Source organism: Micrasema longulum, unplaced genomic scaffold (genome assembly GCF_059751315.1).
Source record: "Micrasema longulum isolate JH-2025_06_02 unplaced genomic scaffold, ASM5975131v1 h1tg000509l, whole genome shotgun sequence".
NCBI classification, from domain to species: Eukaryota; Metazoa; Arthropoda; class Insecta; order Trichoptera; family Brachycentridae; genus Micrasema; species Micrasema longulum.
The window spans coordinates 877,551-899,228 of record NW_028277706.1 but is presented as its reverse complement, the minus strand read 5'-3'; the positions used below and the strand labels follow the sequence as shown (position 1 = coordinate 899,228).

At 31.2% G+C, this 21,678-nt stretch overlaps 1 protein-coding gene across 1 annotated transcript in view; it reads left to right on the top strand.

The window, feature by feature from the left end:
* Window positions 1-21,678, top strand: part of Cyp4g15 (Cytochrome P450 4g15) — a 55,662-nt gene that overhangs the window by 28,107 nt on the left and 5,877 nt on the right. Inside the window, exons 3-5 of the mRNA XM_088227547.1 lie at window positions 6,866-7,063; window positions 8,486-8,668; window positions 18,285-18,481. Of these exons, the coding sequence (XP_088083673.1) occupies window positions 6,866-7,063; window positions 8,486-8,668; window positions 18,285-18,481 (578 nt within the window). The remainder of the gene's footprint in view (window positions 1-6,865; window positions 7,064-8,485; window positions 8,669-18,284; window positions 18,482-21,678) is intronic.

The window sequence follows — 21,678 nt, the reverse complement described above, 5'->3', positions numbered from 1 at the left end:
GAGTGACACAACATTAATTGCATAGTACTGGCACGGAATCTAAATTTTCTGAGTAATAAAGAGACTGATGCAACGGTTTTGTCCTATTCTTCCCCGAATGTTGCGTTTTTTAAATGCAGAAAGATGGATCATGTTCATGGAAGTCGTTTTATGATCTAAACTTATTTTAAGCTTTTTTTTAGGTAAATCGTTTTCGCACTAAAGGTGCGATATAATCAACAATGAGCAATATTATTTGGAAATGAGTAGGTGGTAAAGTGAGATGTCAGAACGAATAAATTTGAAATTAGTTCTTTAAATTTCTATAATTAACTTACTTTATCTGTGGTATGTTTGGTTTGCTTTTCGTTTTAGTTTTACAGTAGGACTTGTAAACAGATTAATTATTCTACGTCACCATAGACAAACGGATTATCGTATTTCTTTTATAGCGATAGTCGGAAGACCAAGACTTTCGATTCCGATAAAATAGATCATTCCATCGAGAAAACTATTATTGATAAAATAAACAACTAATTCATAACTAAATAATTGCTCTCCAATTCCACGTGAGTGAAATCGCGGATAAAAGTTAGTAAATAATTAAGTTATTGCGCTGACAATACAATTTGCATGAAAAATAATTCTGCCATTGTTAACTTTATTGTACGTAGGTTATTCACATTATAAGCCCAGTGAGTGGTCGGTCAACTGACTTTGCCCGCAATTATTAAAATTATCATTACCAAGTACTTAAATTGAATCATCGTTATAATTTTAAATAAACGGTAATATGCAAATTTTCAAAGAAATTCGGTTCAGGTGATTTCCAATATTTACAATTAAAATATGCATTGTAAATGAAATATCAAACCTCATATACGTACGTATTAACCTGTTTGACTTTTATGTATTGTATGCAAGTAAAAATATAAAAATCGGTCCAGGCTGATAAAAAACACAATTTCGTAAGTGAAATTGAGGTACAACCTCGGAAGAATTTTTTAGATTCGATGGCTGCTCTCAAGTAAAAATCCTGTATAAAAAAATCGAGTGGAGATAAGTCCACCTCGCTGTGTAGTGATTGACGTGTTCGTCTGCCATTATTTTGGTGCTGGAATCGATTCTTAATTACACTTTTTTTTAAACACAATATTTTACCGTGCAAGACTTTGATATATGTAATCGATGGGTCTCAATATCGGCATTAAGTTTGAAAAAAAAAATGGCATGTGCAGCAAATATCGCGTTTTGATAAAACGATAAAAACTTAAACCACCATCAACGTCAAGAGTTCAAGACCATGAGTGTTTCTGACATTTAAACGTTGAATCCCGCACATTTATAAAAATAAAATATTGGTAGCTGATAAACGTCAAAACATGCTAAACGTCAAATTACATGTCTACCCCGGAAACCATTCTTATTCTACCTCTATGATGTAATATTTGATGTCTTTGTTCAACTTTTTGAATTTACCTACTCTGGAGAATCGCAGGACAATGACTGACTTTATATATTTTTGTAAAATTATTTATTCTAAATTGTATTGTTGCGAACTCCTGGATATTAATATACCAACACTTAGAACTATCAAAATATTGTTGATAAATTACCTGGTCCATGAAGAAGTATAGAAATTGAAAAAAAAAATATTTTCAGGTGTTGCCTAGTATGTAGGTGAAATAATTCAATTAGATGAATCTCACCCGCAAAAATAAAGGTTTCAGCTCTTTAACTTCACAAACATCAACAGATGAAAGAATTGAAGGAATCTATATTCCTATGTTCAAATCTAGGCAGAATGGTGAATGTTACACAGTGTGTAAAGTGGCTACTTAAACCAGCCAATGACAGGTCATAAGCCCTGTAAATGCCTGGACTTCCATAAACCCTTCCCTAAAATGTTTTCCATCCCTGTTGCAATTTGTTGATCAAGTTATCATTTGCAGAAGTATTAAAAAATGATAGGTTAGTTCGATGATTGTTTTCGATTGATATGGTTTCTGTGCAATATTTTCTTTAGTTTTTTGCGCTGTCAAGCAAATCAAAAATTACTCAACCATTTTTTCCGAGATACTTCTTTTCAAAAATAAATTAATTTTCAATTTTCTTTTTAACCACTTCTTTTTTATTTTTTCGACTTTCTCTTCGTTCTAATTCTCAAATCACCTTCTCAATACCCCATCCACAGTATATTTTTCTAATCTAACTCATATATCGAGGCTTTACTGTCAGAATGCATTAAGTCATTAAAACAAGTTCCGAGATAATCTCATTTAAAGCGATTTTTGTTCTTTCAACGCATTATTTCTCCGACAGTTTTCTTTTTTCTATATTTAAAGCTTTGAAAGAGTAATTTTTATTCTAGGCATAGCATAAAATTTGAAATCAACATCTTGCTCCGATGTTTGAAATATATAAAGACTGTTGACTGAATGCATTCAGTCAGTATAGCCCGGATATTGTCTATGCGGCTCGACTGTGTAATCATCTCCCATCCACTATCAAATAAGTTTCTACAGAATTAAGTCTAAAGAAACATCTCCTTTCTCTTCCTTAAGCAATCCTACTTTCCTCTTTATTCCTTTTCCCCATTGAGTAATAGTACTGATTCAAGGTAATTTATTTACAAATAAAGTTATTTCTATGTTTGAATATTTAGCTTCTTATTTTATTTTCTATTCAATACGTTTTGAAACTTAAATATAAATACAACTGAAACTTTAATTTTATTATTAATATTTAAAGCATTAACTTTATGCTCTAACATTTTACTAAATGTCATTAAATATTTGTATATAGCCACTTACCGACTTTTTATGTCTACTGGTTTCGAGTCGTACCCGTCTCTGCGTCAGGACACCAATTAAACCAACATGCAAACTAACATGCAAAACCTACTATACACCTTCGCCATAGTTGCTGAAATATTAAAAAGCACATGAACTGATTAGGACAAACATGCACTGATTAAATTATGAAAATATTCTGTTGTTTGAGAAATAAATAAAAAAAGTAAAGGGGATGGAGGAAGAGGATAAGGTTAATAGGTTTATTAGGGTGACCATTATAGTGGAACATCGTATAAAGAACTGTATCGAAAGTTTGTCTGATTTTTGATCAAAGGAATATTATTTTTTAAAGCTTTCCTTTTGTGAAATATTTCCATTTAATTTAAATTTAACCCTTTATTATTTGTATGTAAGATTTTAACTCCTGTATTTTTATTAAAGTCACGATTCAAATTGATCAGGTGATTTGCGAATTCAGAGAAATTATTATTGTGAAGACACCTCATAATATGTTCTTTAACACAAATATGAAAATTTCTTGATGTTCTTTCGACGTAAACTGAGGGACAAGAAGTATATAATGTATGTATGGTGGGATTTGTGGTTCATAGTGGGTGTATAGTGGGTTTTGCATGTTAGTTTGAATATTGGTTTAATTGGTGTCCTGACGGAGAGACGGGTACGTCTCGAAACCGGTAGACATAGAAAAGTCGGTAAGTGGTTATATACAAATATTTAATAACTTTTATTACAATATTTGAGATTGTCCAAATGTTTGTAGACAAAATACTGGATTTCACCCCCTCGGGAGTCATAAAGATTAACAAATTACAACAGGGATGGAGAATACCTTTTATTTATAAATTACAACAGGGATGAAGAATACCTTTTATTTATAAATTACAACAGGGATGGGAATATGAAATGCCTAGACTTCCATATTCCCTTATTTAAGGTATTCTCCATCCCTGTTGTAATTTGTTAATAACATTTAGTTTAATTTTATTGGTTGCTTGAAAGAAATTGCAATAAGCCCGCCAATTTGCAATTTAAATCAAGTACAAAAAATAAAATAAATGATTAAAAAATAACAAAGACGTATTTTCCAAGTTTGCGAATACCGTCCTGTTTTGAGATGATTAATGACTATTTTTAGCGATGCAATCGCTGGCGCTGCATTTTTGGTATAAAAAATGGGAAAAAAATATGAATGAAGTGGCGTTATGTTCTAAACTACTACCAAACTTGTTTCATTACCATGCAATAGTTCATTACATAACATTCGACAGCATAATGTTTTTTAATGATGTTTCTCTCAGCCTTGCTACCAAAACGCGTGAAACGCATTAGAATTTTGATTAGTCCAGATATGGAAGCCGCACACTTACTGAATGGTTAATATATCCGTCTATGACAGGATGTTTCCTAATTTGATGTTTGTCGTATTCTGTGGGAGCCTTTTAGCTAAGCTCTTCAGATTATATTGCGGCGCCATTATTTTTATTCTTAATCTTAGAGATGGGGGTCAGTGCTATACAAGCTCCTGATGTCACTGCGACTTGCGAAGATCTATTGTGTTCTCGCCCTCCAAGCCCAGTAGCTCAATCACAAATAACTATCGACGTGCTTAAAAACATGCTAAGCATTTGAGCATTAAATGAACAATAATGAACATGCTTAAGTTATCGCAGTCATAAATCAACGCGTGTGTAATCTCTAAGTCAATGCATGTTTCGGTTTGTTTTCCTCGTATATAAATAGTTCCCTGGAAAAAAATCGACGTTTACTATAAAAGAAACGACATTATATTGCATTTGCAAAATAGTGAGGAGTATCTAATACAAAAAAATGAAAATTATATAACAATTACTAGGGCGGCTGCTTTTCTTGACATTTGGCTTGCCAACCGCCGGCTAAATGCAATAAATAGCATGATAAATTATGAATAAATAGTTAAAAATAGCCGTTTAGAAATATTTCCATATTTACACCGGTAAAATTCAAATATGTGATTGCGCAGCAGGATTATACTCGTACGTCGCGAAACGTAAATATTTTGACATTTAATATTAGGTGTTCACGGATGTTTCATTGTGATTACGAATACGATAAACAATCATGGAGAAAAATGGTTAACTAAGTTTTTTGATTTACATATATTTTTCAAAAAAATCTCTCTCTACTTTATTTATATGTGCAGTTATTTTTATTTTAAAATTTGTTTAACATTTCAAGTCTTTTATATTTGGCAATAAATCATTAAATATTTTAGAAGAAATTAAATTATTTTGCTTTTTACCAAAGGCGGTTGATACAAATGGGACAAGGGACAATTGGACAGTTAATTTGTGTTGCTAAATGAGTGTTTATATTTTGTTGAGTTCTTTTGACCTCACTTAATTCATTATAAAATTTAAAGTAGTAGGCACCTCACAAATAATTGTCTTGCATCCAATATCTTTAACTCAGCGAATAAATCATAAATTTGTCTAATTAACGTATTCTCTAACATTCACAATTCTGTCTAAGATAAAACATCCACATTTCTGCAATTCTTCCAAATACAGATGTGTGTGAAGTTAAGAGCTGAAATCTTTATTGATGCAGATCTGTCTGAATTTTTCACCTACATACAAGACAAGGCTTAAAAATAAATCTAAGCAGCCAATGACAAATCATAAGCCCTGTAAATGTCTAAACTAAAATATTTCCTTCTCTAAAACGTTCCCCACCTCATTTGTAATATTTTAAAAGACATCTTTAAAAAAAATTATCAAATGATGCTAACAATACGTGACGCAATAACGAACAATTACGCTTTCGGTATCTGAATGTAAAAAAAATCTGAAATTTATAACTGATATGGCGGGAGAACCAACTTAAATTAAATTAATTTTATTTTTATTGAGAAAATCATCGCCATCTTATGGACGTTTGTTAATGAATTTTTAAAATGTTTTTATAAATGCATCTGTTTCGCAAAAGCATGCTTATGATAACAGGGAAATATCGCATACTACGAATACCGATAAAAATATATGAAATGGATTTAGATTAATTAATTGTACTTTCAAAATCAATACGGATATTGTGGAGAAATGTTTTTATACATAACTTATATAAAAAAACATATATAAATAATTATGTTACTAGAAAAACAAGACATGTTTGGCATTGATAATTTCGATTAAGATTCGTGACGATGTTCTATAAAAATTTAAACGGTTTAAACGGTTACAAATAACGTCAAAAATTAACATGAATCGTGACGTATTAGGGGCGTGGCCAATGCAATGGCCGTTTTGTCGGGAATCCACAATTACAAATTAATAAATAGAATTATAATATTACAACAAAGATGAAGAACATTTAAGAGAAGGTTATATAGAAGTCTAGGCATCTACAGGGCTTATGACCTGTCAATGGCTGGTTTAAGTGGCCACTTTACACACTGTGTAACATTCACCATTCTGCCTATATTTGAACATCTATATTCCTTCAATTCTTTCATCTGTTAATGTTTGTAAAGTCAAAGAGCTGAAACTTTTATTTATGCGGGTGAGATTCATCTAATTGAATTATTTCACCTACATACTAGGCAACGCCTGAAAATATTATTTTTTCAATTTCTATACTTCTTCATGGAGCTTAAACCAGCCATTGACAGGTCATAAGCCCTGTAGATGCCTAGACTTCTATATTACCTTCTCTTAAATGTTCTTCATCTCTGTTGTAATATGTTAATATAAACAGCTCCCCAGGGAGTTGAATTCAGTCCTTGTCCACAAAAATTTGAACAAACTCAAAATATTGTTAGTAAATAGAGTTTAAAAAAATCAATTAACTCAACCGTATTTCACAGACCCTTATAACTTTATTTTTTTTTTTTAAACCTGATATTTCCCTATTGCGAAAAACATTGTGGAAATTTCTTAAATACGAGTAGGAATGTATTTTTACATATTTTTCTTGTATACTAGTACATTTCTTGCAACTTTTATTATATTTTGCAATGTTTCCAATTTCACCCGATGTCGCATTAGTTTGTTTTGGAACCTGCAATTCGTTAATGTTTACTTCCTTTGTTACAGATATTTTCACAAGAGTATACGCCAAGAGTTTCGAGTTTGACAATGTTGTCAAGTTGTGGATCGGCCCTCGGCTGTTGGTGTTCCTCTTCCACCCTGATGACGTGGAGGTTATACTGAGCAGCCAAGTCTACATCGACAAGTCCAAGGAGTACAAGTTCTTCGAGCCGTGGCTAGGAAACGGCCTTCTCATCAGCTCAGGTATTTTAACCATCAAAGTCACTGCAAAACGCTGTTAACAAGTAAACCATTTTGTATGTATTACCAATGTTTTGAGTAATATTGATAGGAATATAAAATCAGTATGTGACCGGTTTTGCATTTACTAATTTAAATAGCCTATTCACTTACGATGCCCGTCATGCTTTTTTGACCGGATGGATTAGGATTACAGTTCTTTGTGTGAAACAAAACCAGAGTTCTGGACGAGTGCTTTCGGCTCGATGGCTACTCTCAGGTAAAAATCCGGAATATATAAGTCGAGTGTGTAGTGTGTAAAAATGTAATCTTGAGCGCTTTTGCCTATCATGCCTAAAGTCCTCGGTTCGATTCCTGGGTAATTTTGCACCGCAATATTTCATTTTTACTTTTTTTTCTACTTCCAATGATGTGCACGTTATGTACTTCTGGATTACCTCCTTTCAGCACAAAGATGCTAAGGCTGCTAGATTGTAAAGAACTTCACCGGGCAGCTTTTTTCGTTGGGAAAATAGCAATTTTTACGCGAATGTGGGCACAGCCAAGGTGACTTATGTCCTCAAATATGGTGGGCAAGCTGCAATATTTCACTGTCTTTCTAGAATGTTTTGTAATCATTTCGGCAAATTGATCATGTCCAATCAATTTAATCCCAGTAAGTTAAGAATTCACTTCCTTCTCTTCTCAATCCAATGAAGTACATAACATGTTCTTCTGGATAACTTTCTTTCAGCACAAAGATGCTAAGGCTACCAGATTTCAGATAACTCCTTCAGGCAGCTTTTCTCGTTTGACAACGAGAAAATTTTCCGTGTATGTGGGCACCGCCAAGGAGACTAATTTTCTCAGATGCGGTGTGCGGTATGTGGTGGCAAACTGTTTTTCTAGAATGACACCTGAAGCGTAAGACTAATCATCTTACTTTCCTGTCACGTGTACTTTTCAAATGCAGTTTCCTATGCACCATACGTACAAATTAGAGTTTTATGATGATTACGTAATTTAATCAAAAAAGGCAGTTCTATACTGCAATTTATCATGTCCCTGGATTGCCACCTGCTGCGTAATGCTGATCACCTTACCTTCATTGAACAGATGGTCATTAACGCTGTATTTGGTGTAGGTACCACTTCAGTGCCATCTGCACCATGGGGGGAGGACAGGGTTATGAAGATGAAACTTAAGAATTAAATAAAGTTTTGCTTAAGTGCTTAATATGCTTAAAATTGTTAATCTTCTGAATAAAAGATTTTGATATTCCCTGATATTTTTTAGTGGCGTAAATAACATCGAAAGCGTTAAAAATATATTTATATTATTATTATAGAAAAAAACATGTTTGTTTATGCTTGGGAATCAAAAACGTACAGAATTCAGTAATCATATGTAATTATTTTTAATGAAGTTATCAATGTTTGTACGTAGGTCAAAAATGGCGTTCCCATCGTAAACTGATCGCTCCAACTTTCCACTTGAACGTTTTGAAGAGTTTCATCGAGCTCTTCAACGAAAACTCCAAAGCCGTTGTGGCCAAGCTGAAGAAGGAGGGAGAGAAGACCTTCGATTGTCATGACTACATGAGCGAGTGTACAGTGGAAATCCTTTTGGGTGAGTGTTTTTTAATTATAGTATAAGTAATAAAGAAAAGAAAATCGTTAAAGCGAGACATCTTATTATTTAAGTATGTCCAGTCTAAAGATGCCCATTAGAGGGTGAAAGCCCTAATTGGTCGAACAAATAAGTGGAAGTGTGCCAAGTATTTTTAATTATTAACCTTAATGTAAATATAAGGTTTTTACACCAGTATTTAATCCACTTTTAAATTCTAGTGTCTAAATGAATTACATGGAATTTTTTTTCAGTTTTATTTGTTTATATATATATGTATATTACAAAATATAACATCTTAATTTGTATTTACACAAATAAAACAGTAGCCAGGCTGTTTATAGACCTAGGCTTGGATGGAGAGAACTATTCACGGGGACGGTCACAATAGATCTTCACAGGTCGCAGTGACGTCAGGAGCTTAAATAGCACTGACCTCCACCTCTAAGAATAAGGAAAAATAACATATACAAATATTAAAATTAGGTGCTTATTAAAACAACACCCATATGTATAACTTATCTTGAGAAGATGTTAAAAAAAGAGGAAATATTTTAACGAAAAACTCCCGCAGAAACGTGAAAAATATCAATTTCCATAGCAATATTGTTTAACATAGAGGTAGGCCTTCCAACAGGCATAACCATTGGCAGGTCTTCTATATTGGAATGTGGAACAGTCAATGTGACTCTGTCTAAGGTAACTATCCGGAACATAAAAGCTAATGCTCCGCATAATTATCGCCAAGATTATCGCCAAGCGTGCATTTTTCATAATATTCAAACTCTCTCTGATAGACGAACCACGTCTGATATAGTGTTACTCACCAACATAATGTCTGATAAAATAGATTCCCCCGAATTGGTTACCCGCATTCATCTTAAGGTACCAAAGAGACAAACGCGTTATAAAAAACTTTTTCACATACCTAAATGCAGAACAAATTCGTCAAAAAACGCTACGATTAACCGTATTATGGATACGTATAACAGGAAATTCAACGACTTCGATATATTTACCAAAAATATTAAGTTAATCAAAACTGCCATAGGGAATAAATTGTCTTTGTCCGCATCCTCCTCTCCGTTGCTCTCTATCCCTGAACAAATATAAGTTTTATAGTGAGAAGATCTTTTAATATAATTATGTATCCCCGTACTGAGGGCCAACTGTTTGTGACCCCTGATTTTTATAATCCCAATCATTTCTATCAAACTTAAATGTTATTCTTATTTATATATTATGTAGGTGCATATAATATGCATTTGTGTGTTCGTTTTGAATCAACGTTCGCGTATTGTCAAACCTTATTTTATTGTTGTCATTATATCGTATTTACTGCATTTTGTGGTTACCTACCCTATTGTATGGGACTCGTCGCACATTATTCATTCGATGTGTATCAGCAAAATTTTAAAATAAAATGCTTTTTTTTTTTCAGAATACGGTTTTGAAATTTAACATACTTAAAAAAAAAAAATTAAAACATTTCTTGATTTGAATTTTAACAAAAAGGTTTTTAACTTTTTACTAAGCTTTTTACAAGTTTCAAACAATTATTTTTTTATACTTACGCACCCACACACACGCACCCTCTCCCTCATTCATTCCCACACGCACATGTATCCTCTCTCTCATTCATTAACGCATACACTCATTCACATACACATGAATACAAACGTCTCACAAATACAATTACGAAATTTCTTTTCTTATATATTACGTGTCATTATATTTACAGTGGATTTTTTTAATTTGCTTTAGCATTGTTAATATTTTTCTACTTATTTTGTTTATGTAATAGCTGTAAAAACCCCAAATAAAATAAAATAAATAAATAATTTCAGGGTTGTTGACAGTACCGCGCAACAATCGAAAGAAATGCGTAGCTAGAAACACATCCCCTCTGGTCTTTAATTTGTTGTAACCAAGTATACCCTGGTGAAACTGAATGGTATAAAGCCAAGGGTAATACCGCACTCCATTATGTAGAGAAATCAAAGAATTTTTTTCTTAGCCCTCTCCACCATAAGAGAGTACTCTAACTCCCATGATCTCTAAATCATCGAGCCACTCTGAAGTCTACTTCGCACCAACGAGTTGTTTAGAATTTTAATTACTGGTGTACTACAGAATGCCCTGATTGGGGTATTGTCATTGCCAGCTAAGAATGCCTACGCTCACAAAGTGACAGCAGTGTAAAATATGTGTTAGCGTAAGCATTCTTATCTGGCGACGATATCTGGGTTGATTTCTTGTTTGTATGCCAATAAAAAATGCACATCTCTTTTTTTCTCTTAGTATATGATGAAAAATTGATTTGATGGTAATGTTTGGTCCTTAGACACTAGATGCAAGATACCCCCCTTTACCCGATCCTACATTCTATGCACTCCTTTCCTCATTGTGTAAGTCGAAGTTTAACCAATCGTACTTTTAAAACATATGTACAAAAAAGTGAGTCATCGAAAGAAATGTCCTTGATTACTTTAGCTAAATTGCTAGCATAATATTTTACTTTTTTGTTTTTTGTTTTTTATACTAAAATATTTATGTTGTGCATTTTTATATATGTATATGCATGTATGTGTGTTTGTGTATAAATATATATGTGTGCGTGCATGTATCTGTATGTATGTATAATTTTGTTCATAAAATCATGGTGTCATGTCATCATAATCATCATCATAAGCCGTCTCTTGTCCAATGTTGAACATAGGCCTCCCCCTTTAGTCTCCATATTTCCCTATCCTGAGCCAACCGCATCCAACCACTTCCTGCAACTCGTCTAATGTCATCAGACCACCTTGTCTGAGGCCTGCCGACACTTCTTCTACCCGTTCTGGGTCGCCATTCCAGGGCTTTTTTGGTCCATCTAGAGTCTGTGTCATGTAAAACTGATTAAATTAGTATTCCCAAGCTGGGATTTAAAAAAATATATTGTGTGTTATTTTTATAAACGACGTAAATTGTTAACCTGTGTAAGAAAGAAAAAAAAAGTAAATACAAAAAATATGTATTTGCAAAGCAAAAGTATATTATCTTATTAATCAATTTTAATGTACAATTTGTATCTGCCCACTTAAAGCAGGTTCAAAAAAAAATAAAAAATTACATTAATAAAAAAAACAGGCTGCTTTCGGATGGCTGGCAAAATATTGCTTTTTTAAATAAATCCGCTGAAATGCGTATTTATAAAAAAAAAAAATCTAAAATTAACAATGGAATAGTAAGCAAAGTGCGTTTTCTATTTTTAACAATACTTGGAATGTATTGTTTGAATAGTATTCGATCATGAACCAAACAATGTTATAACCGTTGCACTTTGAATGGGGTTAATGGTGGTAATAACACACTTGTTTATATTTTAGAACGATATTTGGAATATAAAGTACCCACTTTGATAAATAAACCGTATATTATAATAGTTACTTGTGTATAAATTCACAATACTGCCGAAACACTCAAGTTAGAAATAATTTAAACTTATTTTTGAAATAAAATTACAATAAATTAATATTGTTTGAATATAACAATATCGTCGACGTCGGCGGAAAATTAAAATGCTGTATGAGGAGACGTTAGTTGGGTAATGAATTAATTTTGTAGTTTAACAGTAATAATTTTCCCAATGGAATAATATTATTTTTTTAGAATAAAAAGTAGCATGTATCGATTGCCAGTTCTCAAACTATCGCTATGCAAAAAAATTACCATCCGTTAATTTATGGTGACGTAGCATCTATTTCTCTTTCACTATGAATTCATATTTCCACTAAGAATTATCAATTTTTCCGTCAAAAAATTTCCGGAGGGAATGATATTTTTTCGGAATTAAAAGTAGCTTGTTGTTGTTTTTGGCTATCTTCATTAAAAATCATGTCGATCGGTCGCTCCCTTGCGACGTGAAGGAAACACGAACCAACAAACACGTATTTGCATTTACTGTATTAGTCAATTATTGGTATTTTAAACGTATGTTAACAAGAATAATAAATGCGATTTATATATATTTTTTGGAACAATTTGCACTTTGTCTAGTTATTATTATATTAAATAAAGATACCTAACCGAAGAAAGGAAATATGATGCTTAAAAAAAATTAAAACAAAATACCAAGAAAGTTAACGATAAAGTAAATAAAAAAAATGCCGATATAGGAAAATAAAACAAACAATTGTATGATGTATTGATCGTATTTTATAGCAAAAAATTTTAGACTGTTTTTTAACACTTATCTTAAAATAACAGCATTTTATAAAATAAAAAAATACATACCAATAAGTCAATTAACTCATCGCCATTCCGTTCTTCACATATAACGGTGCACTGGGCACTGCATTACTACACCAATCATTCCATATATCGATCATTATTTTCTGACATGAAGACAAGATAATCAGTATAAGTTCTGACTATCATGTAATTACCTCTAAACCGGTCGATGTACTTACGAAAATAAAGAAGTATATACAAATGTATAAAACAAATAAAGCATTGTCGGTTACTAAAATCTTAAAGCCTGCTAGCTCAAAATACCTACTTTTGATGGTGGTGGGTCAAATTACACCTAGTTTCAAAAGTCACTTCATAAGTATTTTCTGTGTGTTTTTCAGTTTTATTTATTCATTAAAATACGTTTTAAATCAATAAAAATATATTTGATAAAGAAAATAACGATTCAAAATATTTTTTAAATATTCTATAATTTTCAATACTACTGGGTCTAAAATATAATCTTAACCATCTCTGGTAGGTGTAAAATACAATCTTAACCTCTTTTTTTAAAAATAATAATACAAATATAATCGAAATACCTACGATTTTCATGACGTATATTAAAATTAATTAAAGGTACACTTGTTTTATATATTAGCAGTAGTTATTGTAGCCTCGCTTCATCCACTTGCATACATGTATGTCATAAATAATGTCATTTTGTTACTCAGACATGGACTGATGTGGATTTAATTGATCTGATCTTGCCAAGTTTTCCCAGGCCATCCTTGTCCTAGTTTTCCATTTATGTGCCTTTATAAAGGTTTTTATTTTTCATATCTTTAAAAAATCATTGCATATCAGATATTACAAAATATACAAAGTTGATAGACATTTCAATTTATTTTTCGTACCACAAAATGCGAAGGCTAGATGCCCAGTAATTTAACAGCACAGAAATAAATCCATGAAGATTTTTTTATAAAACACATTACTTTAAAACTGATTTTATTTTTTTTGTCACCATTAGGTTAAATTTATTAATTTATTCGTTACAACGGTATATGTATAAAATGAAATAGTCTTGTTTTCCAAACTCCATGACACCAAAAACCCTATGATGAGTTGGGATAAAACATAATGGACAATGGAAGCGTTCAGATTTAAAATACAAAAAATAAAATGATTGCTTAAATAAACAATGCCTTCCTATCGAGTTAGTTCGTAATAAAAAAAACTATATTTTTTTAAATCGCAATTACACAAACAGTATAAAATATTTTCTATTCCTTATAATTAGAAATTAAACACTGATTTGAGTCTACTGAACACTTTATTTTATTTTTACAAATATAAACATATAAAAATAAAAACTTCGTGACAATCGTTTTTTGTTGATAATTAAGGCTTCATTAATTATCTCACAATACATACTTGTATGTCAATAAATACTTACTTTGTTATATTTTCCCCGAAATTCAAATATTTATTTATTTATTCATATTTTTCGCTTACAAACTATAATTAATAATAAAAATAATGTGACCTCACTGGGGTTTCCCGTGCCGAGGACACTTAACAATTTAGTTTTTTTTTATTACATTTGAGAATAAACAAAGAAGACTCACTTAAAAAACAAACATAATTAACAAATATTCAGACAGTTTTAAAAACAAGGTATTTATATACATTTTTATTATTTATATTACAAAACACACAATGAAAACAACAAAAACCTAATAGTTGTGGAGCAGTTGACTCAGTATTGGTATGGGCGAATGAGACAATCCATTTTACTTCTACCTAGCTCCACTATCCATTTTTTTATAGCCTTTTTAAACATTTTCTCATTACTAATTGCTTTAATAGATAGTAGAAGTAGGTTATAAATACCTAAATTCCCCATTACCTATTAAACACTTAGCCTCACCCTTAACCATTGGTTTTTCCCTTAATTATGATTAATGTACATGCTATAGTTCATAAGATTATTTTTATTTTCTACTTAAGTACATTGAATTATATAACTATATAAGGACATTCAATCCAAATAATCTTCACATTCGTTTTAAAATGCCCTAATAAGGCGAAACAATTGTCACGAAGTTTTTATTTTTACATGTTTATATTTGTAAAAATAAAATAAAGTGTTCAGAAGACTCAAATCAGTGTTTGATTTCTAATTATAAGTTTAAATATGGAGTTCTACAAAATAAACACCAAATCAATCAATCAATCAATCAATGAAAATCATTTACTATTACTTAATTATTTTAACTGAATATTATACTCGTATTATACCTTTTAAGTATGAGCGTGACTTTTAGTAATATTGGACACTGTCGCGAAACAGTATCCTCACTTCTCATGTTTTTAAGTAAATATGTTTGCAATAAAATAAATCTAAAAAAACTTGGTCTTATATCACTTATTTTTATTTTTTTCTACCGGCTGGTTTCAAAGCTACACAAAATTCGTTATCAAGGTATACTTAACTAATGAATTCATCTTATTATTTTTTTACAGTGATTTATAAATATTACATTGATACACGTGGAGCCAGTAAGTCAAGTCTTTTTGTCATGTTGTCCTTAAGATGCAAAATGTGAAGTAAAATGGATACGATCTTTAAAACTAGACAGGAGTAGGAGTTTGGTTATTTATTATTTATTTCTTATTATGAATAGCTTTTTTAATTTCTAAGATTTCCAAGTTATCTAATTTTGACATTTTATTTTCAACATCAAGAAATTTTAACCCAGTGTTTTTATTTAAATGATTAGTATTTTCTATCAGATAGTTTGCGAATTCAGAAAAAATATTATTATTTAGGCACCCTAAGTGTTCTTTTACTCCTTGACGTTTCTTTAGATTTTTCCAATGTAGGTTGAATCGAAATCATTACAATTTGATTGGTATATGCCAGGCTTATTACATTTAGAAATTGGTCAGTATAAAAAAATAAAAATAACGGATTAAAAACAAAGTTGTTTTATGTATTGATTTGATTATAATTAATAACCACAAATTTAGTGCTTCAAATTAAAATTTTATTTTATATTTTGTTGCGTTCACTTTATTTTAGCCCCGAAAGATATATTCTTTAGTATGTGGTAGGTAACAATGGAATAAACATTGTGTAGAATTAATGGCGATTTTTTTAATAAAAGGAATGGTTCATATAATACAAAAATCCACGCCCTTTGAGAGTTAAACTACTTTTATTGTCATGTATTACGTCAGCCGGTTTCGAGATTATTACCTTATCGTAAGAACTTATAACTGTTATTTTGCCTTCATGTAACTGGTGTTTAAAACACGCAAAATTTGGCTGATCTGGTGATATAAGGTTAACCAATGACGTATAATAAACTAGACACGTTACTAGCGCGAAGGAAATGGGATTTCAATCATGGGTAATTTTTTAATTTTTGGTAATTTTATTTTTTATTTGATTTTTTTACAATAAAACATAAGAGGTAAAACAGAGTATTAAAAAAATAAAGGATAATTACATAGCAACGAAATACATATTAATAGTAAAAATAGTAAACAAAAAATCCCACAAAGGCATGGCCTGTTCGTGGGTATACAAGAGAATGTCAATGAATTTTTGCTCCTATAATTAATAGACTGTTATAACTTTTGTGTAGCATACGAAAGAGAAAATAAAATATTCTGTAAAAGATTATATGGTATTTTTTTATAGTAATAGAAAAAGGAAATAAAAAATATTTTAAAAAAACACAAAAATATTCCTTATTATTAAAGGGCAACAAAATATATCATAGAAAAAAAGAGTTCTTCGAGAAGGAAATTTTTAAAGTTTGGATTCAATGAAATATTATCAGTTAAAAAAGAATAAAAAATTTTTGGGCTTATAAAATATATGCATGTCTCTGTACGAGCCTCGGTGCCTTCATTCTCTATCGGACTTTTATCACGATTAGACATGATGCTATGCAGAAATATGCCATCGTGTGTGACGAAAAAATGCTTTAATTGTATTTCAACTATAAAAAACAAAACAAATTAAAATGCGTTTAATAAGAAAATAACGTGTCTATTACTCATACGCAAATGAGGTAAAAACTCCTCATTAAATATCTTTCTAGGCTTGGGATCGGTTTTTCAAAGATTTGAACATGTACAAAATATTGTTTAGAAAACTGACAAGACTAAGAAAACATACAAAAATGAAATATTTTCAAGCGTTTTATACGTCAGGCTCTTCGACTCTCGGCAGGCGTCCGCAGTATGTGGCCAAATAAGGCTTTGATAAAGTTAAAATTATGTAACGCAGAATCGACAGCTGGATGTTATTAATGTTCCGCGGTCACTTGCAATGATATTTCATGGTCAAACCATCTAAGGGTCGGCTTGATCTCACCCGTGTCAATAAAATATTCAACCTTGTATCTTTTCTTAATAGACGCATCGGCAGCATATCGATTTTTTCACTCAGACGTGTCGTGTGGTCTCCTAGCTCTTTAAATGGACACTAGGATAATCAGCCTTTGGTAATGAATATTGAACTTGAAATATTTACGTAATGATTAAAGCAAGACTGACTGATTTATGCAATAAGCAATGGTCAAGAGATACAATTCTATCATTTGTGAAATGTTAGATACGTTTTTCAATTAAATGGATTACGTACATATTATATCATTTTTACACTATCGATCCTGTATCTGCGAGTTTTGTGGTAAATACATCGATAACTTTCGAGGGCACCTATACCCCGCGGTACATATATTGAAGCACTGGAAGTGACAAAAATCATGTTCAACAAGCAATTCGTAATTGAATAGTGGTTTATTCTTTTTTTAATCGTTTTGAGTTGGTGGCTACTGTTTTAACAGAACCCTATTTAATATAATTAAATTAGTAAATTTTAATTTGATGTTGAGCGCGGCGTTAACTTTGGCAGTTTTGATAACAGTAATCTAAATTGATAATATTGAATTAATAAAAAAAACTATCAGGGAAATTGACTTTTGTAACTGAATTTAATACAAATAAAAACTATTTGTGTTTTCAATATAATGAGGAAGAATGACAAAATCTGAAATAAGCCCTCCAAATAATTTGCCAAAAGGGGCAATGAAAGCTGTCAAGTTAGATTAAATTAAAAAAGTAATTAATTGAATAACATTTGTAAAAAATAACTCGTTTATTGTCAAAAAAAAACATGTTTACTAAAAGCGAAACCAATAGGAACACCTCGGTCTTTGGATATGTGGAGGAAGTGCTTTTACTGACAGTTATGAAAGCAATAACCTGCAATGCTGGCTTTAAAATAAAATAACCTAGCACTAATTATTTTCCTCGAACGCGTACTCTCAAAACTCTGATGTTTATAAACATAATGAAAATACGTAAATTACATTTCCAGAGACTGCAATGGGAGTTAGTAAGACAACTCAGGGCAAGAGTGGTTTCGAGTACGCCATGGCTGTGATGAAGATGTGTGACATTCTCCATCTTCGTCACACCAAGGTCTGGCTCCGGCCTGACTTCATCTTCAACTTCACCAAGTACGCTTCCACGCAGGTCAAACTCCTGGACATCATCCACGGACTTACAAAGAGGGTATTTACTATTTATTTATATTTATTACTATGCACGCATTACTATGCTGGTATAATGCGTAGAAATTATCACAAAAAAACATAAACCTAACACAACACTAATTACGTACACAACACAATATACATATAATACAAATTTATAAACAGGACAACATGAATTAATGAGAATATGTATTATAGATGATTTTGTTTGCGGTGTTTCAATTGTTTTGTGAGTTTAGAGTGTGATGTTTATAGTGTGGCTGGTATATGGAGTGATGTGTGTGGAATGTGGTGAGTATTTTATGTGTATTCGTATTATGGGAGTAGAATCAGTTTTTGGAAAAAAGGCTCAATATTATTATTCTCAATGAGATACTTAAATGCAATATATTAGCCCTAAAAATTTTTTTTGGACATGAACTAGTATAAACATTATATTATATCCTAATCATAGAATTAAGAATAGTCCAGAAGGAGCGTAGAATCACATTTGAATACATCGGACTGTGTCCAATAATTCCCCCACCATGCCCCACTTTCGCCACGCGCATTCGTGATGCCGCCGCGTAATGTTGCACGATGGGAAAAAATATAATTACGACACAAATGTAAGGTAAAAAAAAAGCAATCTGTTAATTTCTCTAAAATTTTATTGTGCACGCGGAATTGATTTATACAACAGAGTAGATAAGTAAAGGGTCATTTAATAAGAGTAATTGAATTGATGAACTTTAAACTTAAAATATAAAACAAATTTTATTTAGCATAAAACGGATATTTTTATATAATGTTAATAAATAATATTTGATGTTTTAAAGATAATGTCGGTCAAATGTCTACCACAGAGTTGTTTTATCCGAGGTCCAATTTTTATTATTTCTCGTATTAGATGAGCAAAGTAGGGTAAAAAAAATTACAACCCTGGTAACACTAACGAAATGTCTATTTTGTTTCTTCGACAATCTGACAGATGGAAAAATAATTCAATTCTTAAATTTGATCTGGAGTTGCGTACTGAGCGACGTCTACAAAGAAACTAATGGGTCAAATCGTAAACCTACTCATTTATGAGTAGTTTAGTCGCCTTCTGTTTGATGTGCGTATGCGGTTTCTGGACTATTCTCAAATTTATCTTATTAAAAAAATAGATTTATAAACCCCTATCATTAAATATTGCATATACACGTTCAGGGCCAGACCGCGAAACTTCAGACGAACATTCTTTATGGTAAACATGAAAAAAAAACATTTTTTATTTTTAATAAATAATGTTTTGAAAATGGTGTAAATCTTTAATTTCACGAACTAGAATCCCTTCCACAAACCCCTACACCTACTTTTAGTAATTAGTTTGAGCAAGTATGATAGGTGACGGAGAGTCTTTAGAGCCAGAGACGTCAGCTTCAGCTCTTGCTGCTTACATAGCGTAAATATTTGAATTTGGAATTCCTCTTCGAGCGAAAGTTAGCCACGTTCAAATTGACCAGTTTGTGAAAACGACATAGGTTGTTCTTAGACTTGTATGCTAATACATTAAAAAAAAACGTTTTGATTATTTACCAAAATATTACGTGATTAACAATCAATTTCAATCAGAATAAATACAAAATACAAGTAGTACTGAATATTATGATAAAATTTGTTGAGAGACAGGCCTAAAAGACCTTCACATTACTTAAAACACATGGCAAATAAAAAGAAATCGTTTTCAGAAAAATAGTTTTTTAATTTAATTTAACATCGGCTCATCGTTTCTGAGGATAGTTTTTTGAATTTACCAAACTCGATCCAGTGTTATGTAGATCAAATGTAAACAAACTTGTCTACGAAGAAACAGGATACATTTTACGTGCTGTGTTCGTTGTATGTACGTGTAAAAACTACTCAAACTTGGCTCCATTTGAGCAAAATCTTTGCAAATAGTTTAGGGAGTTGCCAATGGTTTTTTAAAAAGTTTTGTGTTGTAGATTAACTTAACTCTACAATGTTCTCTGTATGTCCAAATGTTTGAAGACAGGCTGGGAGTTATTTACATCTTAATTTGTCCCAACAGAGAGGGAAAACATTTTTGAAAAGGAAATATGGAAGTCTAGGCATTTAAAGGGCTTTTTTATTATTACTATTTATTTTTTTAAAACAAACACAGTCATAGTAATAAACAATACATAAAGAATAACAACAAATAACAAGACCAATTGTAAGTTTCATATAGGAACAAAAATATAAAAAAAACAAAACGTACAGTTCGCTAGGGGTGAAAGGAAGTGGGATGGGAAAATATAAAAGGAAGAGAAAAATAAGAAATAGTAAGTAAATATTAAACAATGAAAAAAGAAATAAAAATGTACATATAAAACATACATACACATACATACACACTTCACACACACATATATATACATATACATACATATACACACATGAACATGCATATATATATATATATATATATATATATATATACACACATATACACATGAACTTATAATACATTAATGCGCAAACGTACGCGTACATTTATATAATTTACGAGTATAATAAAATAATCAAACTAATAAGTAAAACGATAAAAAAATAAAAATTTTGCTCTTATGACGTTTTTATATCAACTTTGATAAGTTTTTTAAAACGGTATTTTTTTTTCCTTAAAAAGATTTATTGCGCTAAAAATTTTTATCATATGATGACCACACTCGATAAATGTATTCATTTTTACCAAGATTCGATTGTCGAAGAGATGTTGAAAAAAGATGATTAAGTCTACTATTAAACCTGGGTATTCTAAATTTTATTAGTGGTAACAATAGTTCAGCAGAATCAATTTCTTATTTACAAATACACCAAATTTAAGATTTGATTAATTAATGATTTAAGTAGCCATCCACATTTCCTCAACTATTCACCTACTAGGCGTTGCCTAGTGGTTCAGGCGGATGAATCTTACCCGCATAATAAAGGTTTCAGCTCTTTTACTCCACAAAAGTCGACAGATGGAAGCGTTGAGGAAATGTGGATGTGTAAACATGGGCAGAGTGGTGAATGTTCCACAGTGTGTAAAGTGGCTACTTAAACCAACCAATGACAGGTCATAAGCCCTGTAAATGCCTAGACTACCATATTCCCTTCTCGAAAATGTTTTCCCTCTCTGTTGCAAAAAAATAAGTATTTATTATTTATTTAACATTTTAAGTTTACATATAAGCGAAGGCATATTGT